General features: G+C 42.8%; 1 protein-coding gene across 1 annotated transcript; it reads right to left on the reverse strand.

Moving 5' to 3' along the window:
• Positions 1-321: 321 nt before the first annotated feature.
• LOC115202871 (lysosomal acid phosphatase) lies at positions 322-17,569 on the reverse strand. The gene is made up of 11 exons (XM_029766995.1): positions 17,413-17,569; positions 16,216-16,311; positions 15,884-15,970; positions 14,588-14,740; positions 14,340-14,438; positions 12,030-12,119; positions 9,885-10,017; positions 8,683-8,771; positions 8,079-8,185; positions 4,962-5,137; positions 322-3,201 (listed from the first exon to the last, which is right to left on the reverse strand). The coding sequence occupies exons 1-11, from the start codon at positions 17,497-17,499 to the stop codon at positions 3,071-3,073; spliced, it is 1,248 nt and encodes a 415-aa protein (XP_029622855.1). The 5' UTR covers positions 17,500-17,569; the 3' UTR covers positions 322-3,070.
• Positions 17,570-17,794: the final 225 nt, after the last annotated feature.

Below are 17,794 nucleotides of genomic sequence, written 5' to 3' on the forward strand. Positions count from 1 at the left end.
CAATTGCTCATGATTTAACACAAAATATTACAGATAAGAATTACTCTCCAGTCCATCACGCATAAAAAAAATAAGATACTTTACAGTTCGACTGTAGCGATGTGATAAAATGGAGACTATTGGGCCCATGATGTCTACACAAACCAGTTGGACAACTTGAACCAGATGTCTGGTTAAACAATAGGCACTAGAATTACTCATTGCCCATGAAAACACAATGGGATGAACACATGCAAATTAAATGACAGGTAGTGCGGAGCGATTCAAATTATAGTAAAGTAATATGAATAAATAATGGTTAATAAGTGTTAAGCAGTAATGGGCAGTCACTACCAACATTGGACTTTTATTCATTGTTTTTATTGTGTTACAGCACAGGTCTTATTCTCACGATTTGGACATTAATTCACTTTGCAAAGCTAATAAACATGTGTAAGCAGCATTTGTATTCCTAGTTGAATTAGTTAGGGAGCGTAAACAATGTACAAACTTTTTTTACATTTGAATTTCAATAGCTCCTTGGTCATGTGACCTGACTTCAAACAAGGTTCAGAATGTACACTCAGTGGGCCTACACATTGCAGACCCTTCAGTTTGTCCATTTTCATCTCACACGATTTTACATTAAGTTGCCTGCTCTGCACCCCTGAAGGACAGTGTCACTCACAAACCTATTCACTTGGGCCTTCCTGACCTCCAGGCAGGCCCCCTATTGACCTGGTGACCTCTGACTCCTGGTCTCTAGGCCTATACTCCCTGCCCGCCCTCTCCCTGGGCCTGAGTGTGTATAGCTTACTCCCTGGAACTGCATACCTCCAGGCCTCCACACCTACTCTCCCTACCCGGTCAACACCCATTTCCCTTGGCCTTAGAGTATAGCTTACTCCCTGGAATTACTAAGACGTCTACAGTCCCACTGTCGAAACAGGCTCTGTGCTCCTGGTGACCCGCCCGCTTTTTCCTGCTCAGTCCCCACGCCAACATCCATGGCCTGAGTGCTGCCCCCAGCCCCCCGTCCGGCCGCCCCTGCTTGAACTCGGACTGCTCCCCACCTTGGCGTTCTCCTTGTGCACCTGGTAACCTGAAACAAGCTCTGTGCACCTGGTGACCCACCTGCTTTTTCCTGCTCACAGTCCCCAACCGCCACAGCCTGAGTGCTGCCCCCAGCCCCCCGAGTCCAGCTGCCCCTGCTCATACTGAGTGCCCCCGCCTTGTGGGAGGCCTCCTTGTGCACCTGGTGACCTTTTGACTTCCACAGCGAGTCCCACCCTGACTCACAGTCCAACCAGAGGACGGGCCCGGGCGGATGGGCGACCACCTATCCAGAGCCCAATGATGCTTTCTACCCACCTGCCTGGGCTCTCTCACACTGTCTGGCCCCTGGCCCTTCTGCGTGCACCTGTTAACCCTTAAGTAAAGGAGGATGGTGGAGGAAGACGCCTTCCGTCCCCGACAAAAGCTTGGATCGAGGGCTGACTTTCAATAGATTGCCGCGAGTGAGCTGCTCTGCTACGTACAAATCCCTGGGCGTGGATTGTACTACCCACATCAGACATAGGCCTCCCTCCCCAGACAAGCTGGAGATACCACTCCCCACTTCGTAGGGCATGAGCCAGATCCATGCAATGCCCTATCACTGCTGGGTAATTGGGTCTAGTCTCCGACTCAAGTCTAGTGAGCGTAGAGGAGACCTCCCCTACCTACAATGCGTGGGGCAGGCGAGCGCCATAGTTGGAGAGATCCGCGAGAAGCGCCCGGCGTGCGTCCAGAGTTGCCGCCACCAATTGCCGGACCCAACCCCCCACCGGTCCGCCGACGGACACCACCCCAACGAATCCCCGCACGCAGACCCTTGCGAGACTACGCACAAGAAACCGCGAGATGGGCCACAATGAAATGGTGGTGAGAGGAGGGTGACGGAGGGACTGCTCCCCCAGCCGCGGTTCGAGCCCAGCCCCACTTTGCACCCCAGCTCGACCGACACAGCCCTTAGAGCCAATCCTTATCCCGAAGTTACGGATCTTTTTTGACAACTTCTCTTACCTACATTGTTATAACATGCCAGAGGCTGTTCACCTTGGAGACGTGCTGCGGATATAGTAAAGTAATATGGCCCGGCGTGAGATTTACACCCTCTCCCCCGGACTTTCAAAAGCCAGGGAGAGCTCACCGGACGGCGCGGAAACAGCAACGCTTTCCAGGGCTTGGGCCCCTCGCTCGTGGCGAACCCATTCCAGGGCTCCTGCCAGCTTCTCCTGGATCGGCCGCATTACCACACTGTATGCCTCGTGGCGCCTGTCTCCGCCAGTCCGTGGACATTCTGAAAGTAGTTTGAGGTCAGTCGGTCACATTACCAAGGAGCAATTGAAATTATAAACTTTGAAAAATTTAAAATGTAAAATCGTGCGAGATGAAAATGGACAAACTAAAGAGTGTGCCATATACAAGGGTAGTCATTGGACATTCTTTACCAAGACTACCATGATGTGAAGGCTTCTCCAAGTACCATGACAATCACCACCAGAGGAAATAAATAGCATTCTTTATCAAATGACTTGCTAGAAGAATGCTCAGTACAGTCGGCCAAAATCTGTTCCTTGGAGAGAAATGAAGCACAAGCAGTCTTCGGGTTCAGTGTCACAATGATCATTATTCTCCAAGGGGAGAATCAAACAAGCATGAAGCATCCAGTGGTCCACATTTTGTAAGAACGCTGGTCAGGTGACTTGGACCCATGAGTACAAGTAGTATTTGAAAACATAAAAAAAAAGCCAATTTTGTCCGAATGCAGTAGCATACTTCATTCACAAGCTTAGGAATACTTACCATGACAACAGTTCACTAGAAGACTAGATAACCTTGGTCCTCCCCAGTAAGTTTCTGTGCATTTTTGGTGAAAGGCCACAGTCCCCTTTGAAGGAAAAAAATACATGTAAAAAAAAAAGTTGCACTAAAAGGAGTCTAGTGTTCCCTTTTCCTGCATCCCCCACCAGAGGGCAGAGCTGGGAGGCATTCAGACAACATCTTCACTCTCCCATGAATCCTGCCTACGGCGGAGTTTGTACTTTTGTCAAGATTCAATCTCATTGTGAACGTGACTGTAGCCGTTGGAGGGATCACGTTGCCGACAAAGCACAGCGAGCAGAAGGACGATAAGGAGGAAGAGCAAACAGCCACAAACTGCTAGTCCGATGACCACCCCTGATGATGGGACCAGAGAAAGACACAGTAGATATGTCAAACACACATTATTAGTCGTTCCATGTCATTTCAGCAAGCCATGACACCCACCATCTCAGATTGTTCTGAAGTAGTTTCTGCAGTTAGAAACATAAGATAAGCATTCCTGCAACTTGATTTTGTTGAAATATAATTTGATCTCTGAAAAATTCAGCTAATTGCACCCAAAATTGGCCATTTTAATTTATAGGATTCATATATATTTAATAAATATCGTACCCAACACACGATTTGGTCCGAACGTCTTCCTACCAATGTGTAAAACATGAGAAATCCCCCCCAAAATAGTATTGAACTGCAGCTTCAGTATTGTTTTATCATTCTATGTAATCCCAGTGAATTTGGTGATGTACTTCCCCATACAGGTAAATTACTTATTAAAGTTTTGTTTTATGTCCCATACATACATACATACATACATACATACATACATACATACATACATACATACATACATACATACATACATACATACATACATACATACATACATACATACATACATACATACATACATACATACATACATACATACTGGTATTACCAGTGCAGCTTTCAACTTACCCTTGAAAGTTGTAATAGTAGAATGCACATGGTGCAATTTTGAAATTGGGTAGTGCATTTTCAGTTCCTCTTGTCATGTTAGTCATTTCATACCTTAGAGTGCTATTTATAAAACTTGTCAGAAATGTCCAGATCAACTAGCTCATGTCCGCTAACGCTTTTTAGTTTGGCGTTTTAGCCCATAGATTTTGTAGTAATGTTTGAGTTACTCAAATATCACATGAATACACAGACATGACAAAATGTGTAGAATTGTAGGAAATAAGCTTTAAGCCTGCTAAATGTTCTCTCCACCAACAAGAGGGGTGTAAACAGTGTGTCATGAACAGTGCTTATGCCCATAGAAATAGACGTGGTGCTCACATGCACGGGGGGGGGGTTCGCGGGATGTTCCCCAATGCTGGAAGGGGGCCTGAGCTAAAATGTTTGGGAACCCCTGCATTAATACATCTCAAAGAAATGTATTCTGTTGTTGGGGTGGTATTGGTGTGGAGGGGGTCTATAGGTGGCTTTTGACAATTGTTTTGAATATCTTACTCATTGGTAGGAAGAAGTTTGGTCCAAATTGGATGCGAGGTACTATATAGAATATATGAACCCTATCAATAGAAAAAAAAAAAAATCTAATTAAGTGCAATTAATTAGGGTAATTTCTCAGAGATCAAATTACATTTCAACAAAATGTTGAATGAATGCTTATCTTATTCGTTTCTAACTACAGAAACCGTTTCAGAACAATCTGAGACGGTAGGTTTCAAAATCCTCTTTCTTTGCACCATTTTAATTAAAGGGATACCTTGGGATTTTGGCAATGAGGCCCTTTATCTACTTCCCCAGAGTCAGGTGAACTCGTGGATACCATTTTTATGCATCTGTGTCCAGTATGAAGGAAGTTAGAGGTAGTTTCGCAAGGCAATGCTAACTAGCGTTAGCGCAATGACTGGAAGTCTATGGGTAATGCGAGTTTGCAACTTCCTTCAAAATACACACAGAGACATAAAAATGGTAGCCACGAGTTCATCTGACACTGGAGGACTAGATAAACGGCCTCTGGCAAAATCCCGAAGTATCCCTTTAAAGTGGAATGACCCTTATTCAACACATTCTATTGCTTCAAGGCTCTTATTATCAAACAGCCCATTTTACTCCCATCATACTTGTGTCCTTTGTAGGAGGCTCAACCATGCACTCCTTGTCCCAATCCTCTGGGATGGATGGTTTGGTGAGGCGCACAAAGTCCTCCAGGGGGCAGAAGAGGTCACAGCTAGGTATAGCCAGTTGGTAAGGCGCTCTTGTGGTGTCATTGCGATAAAACATGGCCACTGTGAATGATCTAGATGGGATAGACTTCCTATATTAGACTGACAGCAGATCTCAAATCAGATATAAAGTGCCCGTCAAAAGTTCAGACACACCTACTCATTCAAGGTATTTATTTTGACTATTTTCTACATTGTAGAATAATGGTGAAGACAGCAAAACGATGAAATAACCCATATGGAATCATGTAGTAACCCCCCCTCCCAAAAAAGTTTAATAAAATATGAGATTCTTCGAAGTAGCCACCCTTTTCCTTGATGACAGCTTTGCACACTTGGCATTTTCTCAACCAGCTTCATGAGTTAGTCACCTGGAATGCATTTCAATTAACAGGTGTACCTTGTTAAAAAGTTAATTTCTTTCCTTCTTAATGCATTTGAGCCAATTAGTTGTGTTGTGCCAAGGTAGGGGTGGTATACAGAAGGTCTTTTACCAAATAGGGCTAAGTCCATGTTATGGCAAGAACAGCTCAAATAAGCAAAGAGAAACAACAGTCCATCATTACTTTAAGAAATGTTCTTCAAGTGCAGTCGCAAAAACCATCAAGAAGACCCAGAGTTACCACTGCTACAGAGGATATGTTCATTAGAGTTTCCAGCTTCAGAAACTGCAGCCCAAATAAATGCTTCAGAGTAGAGGTCGGCCGATTATGATTTTTCAACGGCGATACCGATTATCGGAGGACCAAAAGTCGATACCGATTAAATCGGCCAATTTTTTTATTTATAATAATGACAATTACAACAATACTGAATGAACACTTATTTTAACTTAATACATCAATAAAATCAATTTAGCCCCAAATAAATAATGAAACATGTTCAATTTGGTTTAAATAATGCAAAAACAAAGTGTTGGAGAAGTGCAATATGTGCCATGTAAAAAAGCTAACGTTTAAGTTCCTTGCTCAGAACATGAGAACATATGAAACATGAGTCTTCAATATTCCCAGGTAAGATGTTTTAGGTTGTAGTTATTATAGGACTATTTCTCTCTATACGATTTGTATTTCATATACCTTTGACTATTGGATGTTCTTATAGGCACTTTAGTATTGCCAGTGTAACAGTATAGCTTCCGTCCCCCTCCTCGCTCCTACCTGGCCTCGAACCAGGAACACATCGACAACAGCCACCCTCGAAGCAGCGTTAACCATGTAGAGCAAGGGGAAAAACTACTCCAAGTCTCAGAGCGAGTGACATTTGAAACGCTATTAGCGCGCACCCGGCTAACTAGCTAGCCATTTCACATCGGTTACACCAGCCTAATCTTGGGAGTTGACAGGCTTGAAGTCATAAACAGCGCAATGCTTGAAGAATTGCGAAGGGCTGCTGGCAAACGCACGAAAGTGCTGTTTGAATGAACGCTTACAAGCCTGCTGCTGCCTACCATCGCTCAGACTGCTCTATCAAATCATAGACTTAATTATAACATAATAACACAGAAATACGAGCCTTAGGTCATTAATATGGCCGAATCCGGAAACTATCATCTCGAAAACTAAACGTTTTTCCTGTCAGATAAAATACAGAACGGTTCTGTATTTCACTAACAGGTGGCATCACAAGTCTAAATATTCCTGTTACATTGCACAACCTTCAATGTTATTTCATAATTACGTAAAATTCTGGCAAATTAGTTCGCAACGAGCCAGGCGGCCCAACTGTTGCATATACCCTGACTCTGCGTGCAATGAACGCAAAATGACAATTTCACCTGGTTAATATTGCCTGCTAACCTGGATTTCTTTTAGCTAAAGATGCAGGTTTAAAAATATATACTTCTGTGTATTGATTTTAAGAAAGGCATTGATGTTTATGGTTAGGTACAGTCGTGCAACGATTGCGCTTTTGTTAAATCATCCCCCGTTTGGCGAAGTCGGCTGTCTTTGTTAGGAAGAAATAGTCTTCACAGTTCGCAACAAGCCAGGCGGCCCAAACTGATGCATATACCCTGACTCTATTTGCAAGAGAAGTGACACATTTTCCCTAGTTAAAAGAAATTGATGTCAGCAGGCAATATTAACTAATTATGCATGTTTAAAAATATATACACTTGTGCATTGATTTTAAGAAAGGCATTGATGTTTATCGTTGGAGCAACGTGTACCTAAGCGATTTATATGAAACGCAGGACAGGCTAGATAAACTAGTAATATCATCAACCATGTGTAGTTAACTAGTGATTATGATTGATTGATTGTTTTTTTATAAGGTAAGTTTCATGCTAGCTAGCAACTTACCTTGGCTTCTTACTGCATTCGCGTAACAGGCAGGCTCCTCGTGGAGTGCAATGTAAAGCAGGTGGTTAGAGCGTTGGACTAGTTAACCGTAAGGTTGCAAGATTCAATCCCCGAGCTGACAAGGTAAAAATCTGTCCTTCTGCCCCTGAACAAGGCAGTTAACCCACCGTTCCTAGGCCGTCATTGAAAATAAGAATGTGTTCTTAACTAACTTGCCTAGTTAAAGGTCTACATGTTTGTTTTTTTAATAAAAAAGCCAAATCGGCGTCCAAAAATACCGATTGTTATGAAATCGGCCCTAATCAATCGGCCATTCCGATTAATCGGTCGACCTCTACTTCAGAGTTCAAGTAACAGACACATCAACATCAACTGTTCAGAGGAGACTGTGAAATCAGGCCTTCATGGTCGAATTGCTGCAAAGAAACCACCATTAGTAGTAGTACAACTTTTGGTTACTATATGACTCCATATGTGTTATTTCATAGTTGTGATGTCGTCACTATTATTCTACAATGTAGAAAATAGTAAAAATAAAGGAAAACCCTTGAATGAGTAGGTGTTCAAACTTGACTGGTACTGTATATATTTTTTTATTTGACCAAATGTTGCTTATCTGAGCCAGTTCACAAGATAACACAGTATAATATAAACTACACAAAGTTTGGAATAGCTATTAACAAGGGTCTTATTCCATCACAGTACAACCTACCCGTTGTCTTCCTGATAGAGTTCAAATATGTGGCAGGAGGCATAGGGCGGCTGCTTTCCATTGAAGATACTCAAACTCGACTGCAAAGCCACAATGGTGGTGTCATGCTGAAAAATAACACAAAAGACTCATGCATTCGGCACATTCTGCCACGGGGCGTAGAGAAAATGTGGCCGTTTTACGTTTGTTGCAACTCGACACATTTTGCCACAAGGGAGAGAGAAAATGTTTGCAGTTGTTAATATGATAACTGATGAGCAATGGCCCCACCCGGACAGTAATTTGTCCATGCTTACTACAAGTTTAGATAACTGGCCACTAGACTAACTTTCAATCCCCCCAAAAAATGTGCTGACATGGGCTAATTGAGTGACTGATGTACAACCAAATTTCAAAATTCTACCTTGTGCATTTTATTATTCTAGTATGTTGAGACCTTCTGAGCCCCCCCCCCCCCCCCCCAAAAAAATGTGAAATTGGTCCGCAGGCCTACAAAAATGGGGGCCGCCAGTTGCCCATCCCTGCATTAGATGAACAATTTGCAGCAAACAGCTCAAGGCATCCACGTAAAAAGGAGATCATACACAAGACTTAAAACGCTTACCGCAGAGAGCATCATCATCTTCAGACGGCGATTAGAGTCGGGAAGCGCAGACTCCGAGATGTTATTTACAATGCTACCCAAGAGGACACCTATTTGATGGTGTAGTAAAAGCCTATAGTTAGCAGTCAAGTAGACAATTTGAGAAGATGTACCATCCCTTCTCATTCCTTCAGTGCCATTGCCATTACATAAAACATCAGCTGACTTCAATGGTGGTTGTGGGGCTAGTCTTCATCTCGATGATGTGCAAAGTAGTTTAATCGTTTGAGATGAGCGTACTAAGCCAAAGATGTATGAATGCATATTCAAATCTCTAATCACTTTCATATATTTGAGGACCATATGAAGAAATGCAATAACTAAACAGAGTGGCGGCTCTACTTGTAGAGCACAGGCTTCTCTGGTGAATGGTGCTTGTCTACTAAAGTAAGATCAAAGCTGAATCAAAGTCTGCAAGAGCGCATAATGATAGTATTCTACATAATTTAATATAATGTTACTGTAAGCCAAACACCACCTCATTGTGCGAACGGTCACATTTCTCTCATGTGGCCAAAACTCAACAGCGCACACCACAAGACAAAATGTGTGCTTTGACTGAAACATGCTAATTTGTTAAAACAATATGCTCAAAAATGTGCTCACTGTAGGCTACTTCAAGACAAGAAGATCTAAATGCTTATCCCCATGAAACTGATTGAGATCAAATGGTTGGTATGCAGATGCTGCTTGGACGTTTCACCAGTAAAACCTGAATAATTATAATTTCACAATTGACAGTGAGAAAAATAAAGGGAGAGTGACCACAAATATTTGCGAGTAAAGTAGTGGTGACGAAACATGCGCAGACGTGATTTGGAATCTTCAGGGCCCATTTTTTTTTTTAAAGTTAACCCGGATTTCGGCTAGGAATAACACATTAAAATAGAACAGGAGTCTCCATTCAAGTCAGTGATTCATCTGTTCTATTTCTATACATTTAAACCTATCCGACAGGTGAAATCCAGATAGAACTTAAAAAAAGAATTGAAAAAAAAAAAACTGGGCCCAGGTGTGGGGAAAAGGAAACCAGGGAGGTGGGACGGGACAGTTACCTACAGCTCCGCAGCCTTGGCCATCACTAAATAGCACATACAAAAGGAAATGTAGATAGCTAAGCTGAAACACATTTCTGCTCTTCCCATTCTGACAGTTGGTATTACCTCCTTGGAGACGGCTTTTCTCCTGACGCTTGTAGACCTCAAACAGGATTTCATAGCCAAAGTCCTTGAGCTTCCTCAGATCATCCATGATCTCAGGGGTCACCCAGTCAGGAGCGGTCATGTTGTGCCTTGCCTGAAATGACATGGGTGGTGAATGAAAACCTTCAATATGCTCATGACACTGAATCAAGGTGAAACTACACAACAATGTTAGTAAGATAATAATACCATTCAATCTACATGCTGTTATCTGTCTCTAAAGTAAAATAGTATACTGCTACAATTACAGTGTAGAACATCCAATAAAACAAGGTTAACAATAACCACCAATGGAATGAAAGTAGGTATAGGCAACATTTCGTGATTTAACAAGTTTCGTGATATACAAATAAATCATTTTGATCTGTCTGTAGACAATCAATGACCACACTGCTGCCTTTGTGTCTCCCCAGCCCTTCACAAAATGTTTATACGTGACAGGTTGATTTCAGCTGACCAGAGGAGACTGAAGCATGACTTCCCTCACGTCGCAACAGTCACAAGGCTGAGTAGCCACAGGCTCACAGTTCTGCTTTCACTTCCATAAACCACTGTGGATCCTCACTAGCTAAAACATTGGCTGTAGGAACATTTCACATCCTAACTTAAAAGTTTAACTCAGTCTGCATGATTTATGGCAAACTGTACGGTGGAAATTCTGTAATGTTTCACAATATATTCTACATTGCTAGTAAGCAAAGTGATACAACTATAAGGAATTATAGCTAAACTCAGGACCCTGTCTTTCAAAGATACATTTGTAGAAATCCAATTAACTTCACAGATCTTCATTGTAAAGGGTTTAAAACACTGTTTCCCATGCTTGTTCAATGAACCATAAACAATTAATGAACATGCACCTGTGAAACAGTTAAGACACTAACAGCTTACAGACGGTAGGCAATTAAGGTCACAGTTCTGAAAACTTAAAGAGGCCTACTGACTCTGAAAAACACCAAAAGAAAGATGCCCAGGGTCCCTGCTCATCTGCGTGAATGTGCCTTAGGCATGCTGCAAGGAGGCATGAGGACTGCAGATGTGGCCAGGGCAATAAATTGCAATGTCCGTACTGTGAGACGCTTAAGACAGTGCTATAAGGAGACAGGACGGACAGCTGATCGTCCTCGCAGTGGCAGACCACGTGTATCAACACCTGCACATCTGAACATCACACCTGCGGGACAGGTACAGGATGGCAACAACTGCCCGAGTTACACCAGGGACGCACAATCCCTCCATCAGTGCTCAGACTGTCTGCAATAGGCTGAGAGAGGCTGGACTGAGGGCTTGTAGGCCTGTTGTAAGGCAGGTCCTCACCAGACATTGTCGCCTATGGGCACAAACCCACCGTCGCTGGATCAGACAGGACTGGCAAAAAGTGCTCTTCACTGACGAGTCGCAGTTTTGTCTCACCAGGGGTGATGGTCGGATTCGCGTTTATCATCGAAGGAATGAGCGTTACACCGAGGCCTGTACTCTGGAGCGGGATCGGTTTGGAGGTGGAGGATCCGTCATGGTCTGGGGGCGGTGTGTCACAGCATCATCGGACTGAGCTTGTCGTCATTGCAGGCAATCAATGCTGTGCATTACAGGGAAGACATCCTCCTCCCTCATGTGGTACCCTTCCTGCAGGCTCATCCTGACATGACCCTCCAGCATGACAATGCCACCAGCCATACTGCTCGTTCTGTGCGTGATTTCAGTGTTCTGCCATGGCCAGCGAAGAGCCCGGATCTCAATCCAATTGAGCACGTCTGGGACCTGTTGGATCGGAGGGTGAGGGCTAGGGCCATTCCCCCCAGAAATGTCCGGGAACTTGCAGGTGCCTTGGTGGAAGAGTGGAGTAACATCTCACAGCAAGAACTAGCAAATCTGGTGCTGTCCATGCGGAGATGCACTGCAGTACTTAATACAGCTTGTGACTGTTACATTTGACCCCCCCTTTGTTCAGGGACACATTATTCCATGTCTGTTAGTCACATGTCTGTGGAACTTGTTCAGTTTGTCTCAGTTGTTGAATCTTATGTTCGCTGAAAATAAACGCAGTTGACAGTTAGAGGACGTTTCTTTTTTTGCTGAGTTTATTATAGGTAATAAGCTGCTTACCTCACAGAACAGGGTGTCATGGACACTCCAAACAGTCTCAATGGTGGTGTTCTTCAGACCAGTTTTCTCCCGTACCGTCGCTATTAGATCCTTTAAAAGCAAAGGATCAAAGAATGATAATCTAGACAAGGGGCATTCAAAGTTAAGATTGTCGACACAGCTTTTTGACAGCTAAACAGCTTTGACAGCTCAACATGTGTGGTTGACAAGTGATGGAGAAGAAATTCAAAACAAGGTAGAAACAATGCAACAGCAAACATGTTGTCCCCCACAAATGATGCTGCGCCCCCCCTAGGCCAATCAGTGCCATTTTGTAAATTATGATCGCTAAGGCAAGACGCATCATTCATCCAAGTTTCGTCAATATCGGGCCAGTGGTATCTGAGATATCACGTGGGTTAGCTAGATTCATATCCCTGAGCATGTGTGCCAAATGATCACTGAGTCAAACAGATCAGCACCACCGTGAGGTCGATATGTTCTTGTACATCTTGACAGTATTTGCAATGTGTAATAAATTGTTAGAACACAAATATCCTTCACTGATTTACAGTGCATTCATAAAGTTCAGACCCCTTGACTTTTTCCACATTTTGTTACATTACAGCCTTATTCTAAAATTTCTGAAGTAGTTTTTCCCCCTAATCAATCTACACTCAATACCCATAATGCCAAAGCAAAACTTTTTTTTTTTAAATGTTAGCTATTTTTATTAAAACTGAAATATAACATTTACATAAGTAATCAGACCCTTTACTCAGAACATTGTTGAAGCACCTTAGGCAGCGATTATGACGCTACAAGCTTGGCACACCTGTATTTGGAGAGATTCTCCCATTCTCCTCTGCAGATCCTGTCAGCTCTGTCAGGTTGGATGGGGAGCGTCGCTGCACAGCTATTTTCAGGGCTCTTCAGAGATGTCCGATCGGGTTCAAGTCCGGGCTCTGGCTGGGCCACTCAAGGACAGAGACTTGTCCCGAAGCCACTCCTGCGTTGTCTTGGCTGTGTGCTTGAGGTCGTTGTACTGTTGGAAGGTGAACCTTCGTCCCAGTCTGAAGTCCTGAACGCTCTGGAGAAGGTTTTCGTCAAGGCTCTCTCTGTACTTTGCCTCGATCCTGACTAGTCTCCCAGTCCCTGCCGCTGAAAAACGTCCACACAGCATGATGCTGCCATCACCATGCTTCAACGTAGGGATGGTGCCAGGTTTCCTCCAGACGTGACGCTTGGCATTCAGGCCAAGAGTTCAATCTTGCTTTAATCAGACCAGAGAATCTTGTTTCTCATGGTCTGAGAGTCCTTTAGGTGCCTTTTGGCAAACTCCAAGAGGGATGTCATGTGCCTTTTACTGAGGAGTGGCTTCCATCTCCCCACTCTAACATAAAGGCCTGATTGGTGGAGTACTGCAGAGATGGTTGCCCTTCTGAAAGGTTCTCCCATCTCCACTGAGGAACTCTGTCAGTGACCATCAGGTTCTTGGTCATCACCCTGACCAAGGCCCTTCTCCAACTGCTCAGTTTGGCCGGGCGGCCAGCTCTAGGAAGAGTATTGGTGGTTCCCAACCATTTCCATTTTAGAATAATGGAAGCCACTGTGTTCTTTGGGACCTTAAATGTTTTGGTACCCTTCCCCAGATCTGTGCCAATCCTGTCTCGGAGCTCTACAGACAAGTCTTTTGACCTCATGGCTTGGTTTTTGCACTGTCAACTGTGGGACCTTATATAGACCGGTGTGTGCCTTTTAAAATCATGTCCAGTCAATTGAATTTACCACAGGTGGACTCCAATCAAGTTGTAGAAACATCTCAATGATGATCAATGGAAACAGGATACATCTCAGCTCAATTTCGAGTCTCATAGCAAAGGGACTGAATAGTTATGTAAATAAGGTTTATTTTGAATAACATTTGCAAAAAAAAAGTTTCACTTTTCATTATGGGGTATTGTGTGGAGATTGTTGAGGATTATATTTTTTTCCCCCATCCGTTTTAGAATAAGGCTATTAGGTAACAAAATGTGGACAAAGTCAATGGGTCTGAACACTTTCCGAATGCACTGTATATGCATTTATGAGCCAGACCATGTCCATGGGTCCCTGAGGCAAATTTGATCCTTGTGAGGAGAGGCACCTATGTTCAGAATTTCATGACTTTAGGTCAAGCGTGGTTAGGGGCATGATGAATCTAAAGATGAATTGTGAAGACTCAAACCATAGCAGACAGTTAACGATAAGGTAATCACATTTCATAAGAATAAGTCTCTAGCCTCATTAGCCAGTCATCACCTTAATTCCAGTGACTGCAGTGCCACTTACTTTGTATAGAAATGTCATGTTGAGGTACTTTTCTGTGCGTTTAGTCTCATTCATGAGGATTATATAACGAGGGCAACCCGGAATGGGAAACGACAAAAGCTGAAATAGATAAAACATTTTAGATGCGTACATTAGTATGGAGGTAGCCAATAACTTATTATTTAAAACAGAATCATATTCAGAATTTCTTTATTTTGTGGCTGCTGTCCATCTTTGGATATCACCCAAGACCTCATCACCCTGCTCACCCTCTCCTCATCCTGGGGCACAGTGTGAACAGGAATAGGCTGCCACTCCAGTGATGGGTTGAAGACCTGTGACCCATTGGGAGGGTACAATCCTGCCAGGTTGGCCTCTGCACTCATCAAGGTCCGGTCATAGTCTGTGCTCCTCACAGAAATCTAGACAAAGAACAATAGGAGGGGTAGTGGTTATCATTGAAACAAGATACTTCCTTTTGCAGTTCAGTGGCTACAGCCTTGAGCTGGTTTTCCTTAGATTTTTCTTCTTTAACCGTTATTTAACTAGGCAAGTCAGTTCAGAACAAATTCTTATTTACAATGACGGCCTAGATCGGCCAAACCCGGGCGACGCTGGGCCAATTGTGTGCCGCCCTATGGGCCTCCCAATCACGGCCAGATGTGATACAGCCTGGATTCGAACCAGGGACTGTAGTGACACCTCTTGCAATGAGATGCAGTGCCCTAGACCGCTGCGCCACTCAGAAGCCTAGTGCATTTTTGTGAATATTTATAATGCTATTTCTGACTTTTGTTGACGCCAACATGGCAGGTATGGCTTGTTTTGGTGTCTGAGCACTGTACCCAGCTTATCGCATGGTGTGCTTTTGCCGTAAAGCTTTTTTGAAATCTGACACAGCGGTTGCATTAAGGAGAAGTGTATCTTTAATTCTATGTAAAACACTTGTATCTTATATCAACGTTTATGATGAGTATTTCTGTAAATTGATGTGGCTCCCTGCAAAATCACTGGATGTTTTGGAGACAAAACATTACTGAACCTAACGCGCCAATGTAAACTGAGATTTTTGGATATAAATATGAACTTTATCGAACAAAACATGCATGCATTGTGTAACATGAAGTCCTATGAGTGCCATCTGATGAAGATCATCAAAGGTTAGTGATTAATTTTATCTCTTCTTTTTGTGACTCCTCTCTTTGGCTGGAAAATGTCTATGTTTTTTTGTGACTAGGTCGCTGACCTAACATAATCATATGGTATGCTTTCGCCGTAAAGCCTTTTTGAAATCACACTGTGGCTGGATTAACAAGAAGTTAAGCTTTAAAATGGTGGATAATACTTTATGTTTGAGGAATTTTAATTATGAGATTTCTGTTGTTTTGAATTTGGCGCCCTGCCATTTCACTGGCTGTTGTTGAGGTGGGACGCTAGCATCCCACATATCCCAGAGAGGTTTTAACCTGGGCGATACACACGATCCAATTTGCATTTCTAATTGAAATGAGTGTGTGAGACATAGTACCATCATAGTTTCAACAAGGAACTAAACCATAAATTACCTCATGTCGATCATAAGTGTCATTTAGAAAACCCCGATAGCGTTTCCGCAGCACCTGTCCCAGCTCAAAGTGCTGCCTCATTCCTTCCTGTAGAGATCCCAGAAACGGTGTGCTATTAGTACAGCAAGAACCACACCCGTCAGTGTATCAGGATTCTTCCTCAACACTTATTCTAGCTTGGGTACCAGTTTGTTTGAGGTATCATTCCACTCAGTGTCATGCTAAACATTGCTTTCGCATGACACGGAGTACAAGGAGTTGAATGTTAGCAAAACAGGTTCTGGATTTCTGGCTAGTGTTATTCAGTCTTTGATGATTTTTAAAAAATGTACCTGCGAGAGCTGTCCAAAGCCCTGTGGCCAAGAGCTCTCCTGGTAGCGATCAGTAGGGTAGGCTTTGACTGGGGATCGGTCACCATGTCGGTAGAGCTGGGTAAAAAAAAATCCCAAACATGATATTCCAGCACAATCAGGATCCTACACCACAATTAGGCTAAACTCAATCAATCAATGTGTATTTTGTCTTGCATTAACATAGCCACACTTACTAGAGCAAAGTCAACATAGCAACAATCCAGCGTTGCTGTTCATTCAATAATTTGTTTATTCTTATTTGTGACCTTAGTCAGCTAGTTAACGTTACGTGAAATAGTCATTGGGGTCACATACTAGCTTGTACAGCCCTAAAACAGGCAACTTTAAGCTAATACGGTTTCACTGTTATCGAGATAAAAAGTTACACAGCACTAACTGTCCAGACTCGATATTGTTTACCAGTGCGAAGGCTAGCCTATAGCAAAACAATGTTGCTAGCTAACGTTAGTTCCTCCTTTTGGTAACATTACATATTCCAGCTAGCTATGTTAGGTAGTTAACGAGTTAGTAAGTAGCTAACTTTAATGTTACACAATAAGGCAACTGGCAAAGAGAAGAATGACCGTCAGAGACGACTGCGTATCTAGCCCGTTAACGTTAAACGAACAAGACACACCGCTAGTTAACACACACAAGTTAACGCTAGCTGGCGAACTTCAGCTAAACAAGTCAGCCATGTTTTCATTTTACCTTTCTTTAACCAGGTAGGCTAGTTGAGAACAAGTTCTCATTTACAACTGCGACCTGGCCAAGATAAAGCAAAGCAGTGCGACACAAACAACAACACAGAGTTACACATGGAATAAACACGTGTATGTTCAATAACATACACAAATAATTAAGTCTGTATACAGTGTGTGCAAATGGCGTGAGGTATGGCAATAAATAGGCCATAGTAGCGAAGTAATTACAATTTAGCAAATTAACACTGGAGTGATAGATGAGCAGATGGTGATGTGCAAGTAGAAATACTGGTGTGCAAAAGAGCAGAAAAGTAAATAAAAACAATATGGGGATTGGATGGGCTATTTACAGATGGACTATGTACAGCTGCAGCGATCGGTAAGCTGCTCAGATAACTGATGTTAAAAGTTAGTGAGGGAAATATAAGTCTCCAGCTAGAGCGATTTTTTTCCTAGCTAACAGCATACTCACCACAGTTACAAATGTCAGTCTTCTGTCTCCAACAACTTTACCTAAAACAGCGAACATTGTCAATAGCAGCAGTACCGTGGAATCCATCGTCAACGTCTGGATACTTGAACACAGTATCTATATAATACAACCTTCAAAGTATATTTGTAAACTTCTTCTTCTTCGATTAGATTTAACGGCGGTTGGCATCCAATATGTTGCATTACCGCCACCTACTAGACTGGAGTACAACTCTCTTATACTTTGCTTGAAATAAATCAATAAACAAATACCCTACCATTTAACACTACACTCACAAAACATTTTGTTATTATTATAAAATGAATATACACCACCCTACTCCACTATTTAACCCTCCTGTTGTGTTCTTTCATGTTAACTA

The sequence above is a fragment of the Salmo trutta genome, chromosome 12, assembly GCF_901001165.1.
Source record: "Salmo trutta chromosome 12, fSalTru1.1, whole genome shotgun sequence".
Classification (NCBI taxonomy): Eukaryota; Metazoa; Chordata; class Actinopteri; order Salmoniformes; family Salmonidae; genus Salmo; species Salmo trutta.

Bases quoted from the DNA above. Each gene is read 5' to 3' on its own strand.
- LOC115202871 (XM_029766995.1), bottom strand. From the start codon at position 17,499: ATGGATTCCACGGTACTGCTGCTATTGACAATGTTCGCTGTTTTAGGT. The intron at 14,439-14,587 runs GTGAGCAGGGTG...TATCTATTTCAG, and splicing joins TGCCCCAGGATGAGGAGAGG to CTTTTGTCGTTTCCCATTCC. The intron at 8,186-8,682 runs GTAAGCGTTTTA...GTTATTTTTCAG, and splicing joins AGATGATGATGCTCTCTGCG to CATGACACCACCATTGTGGC.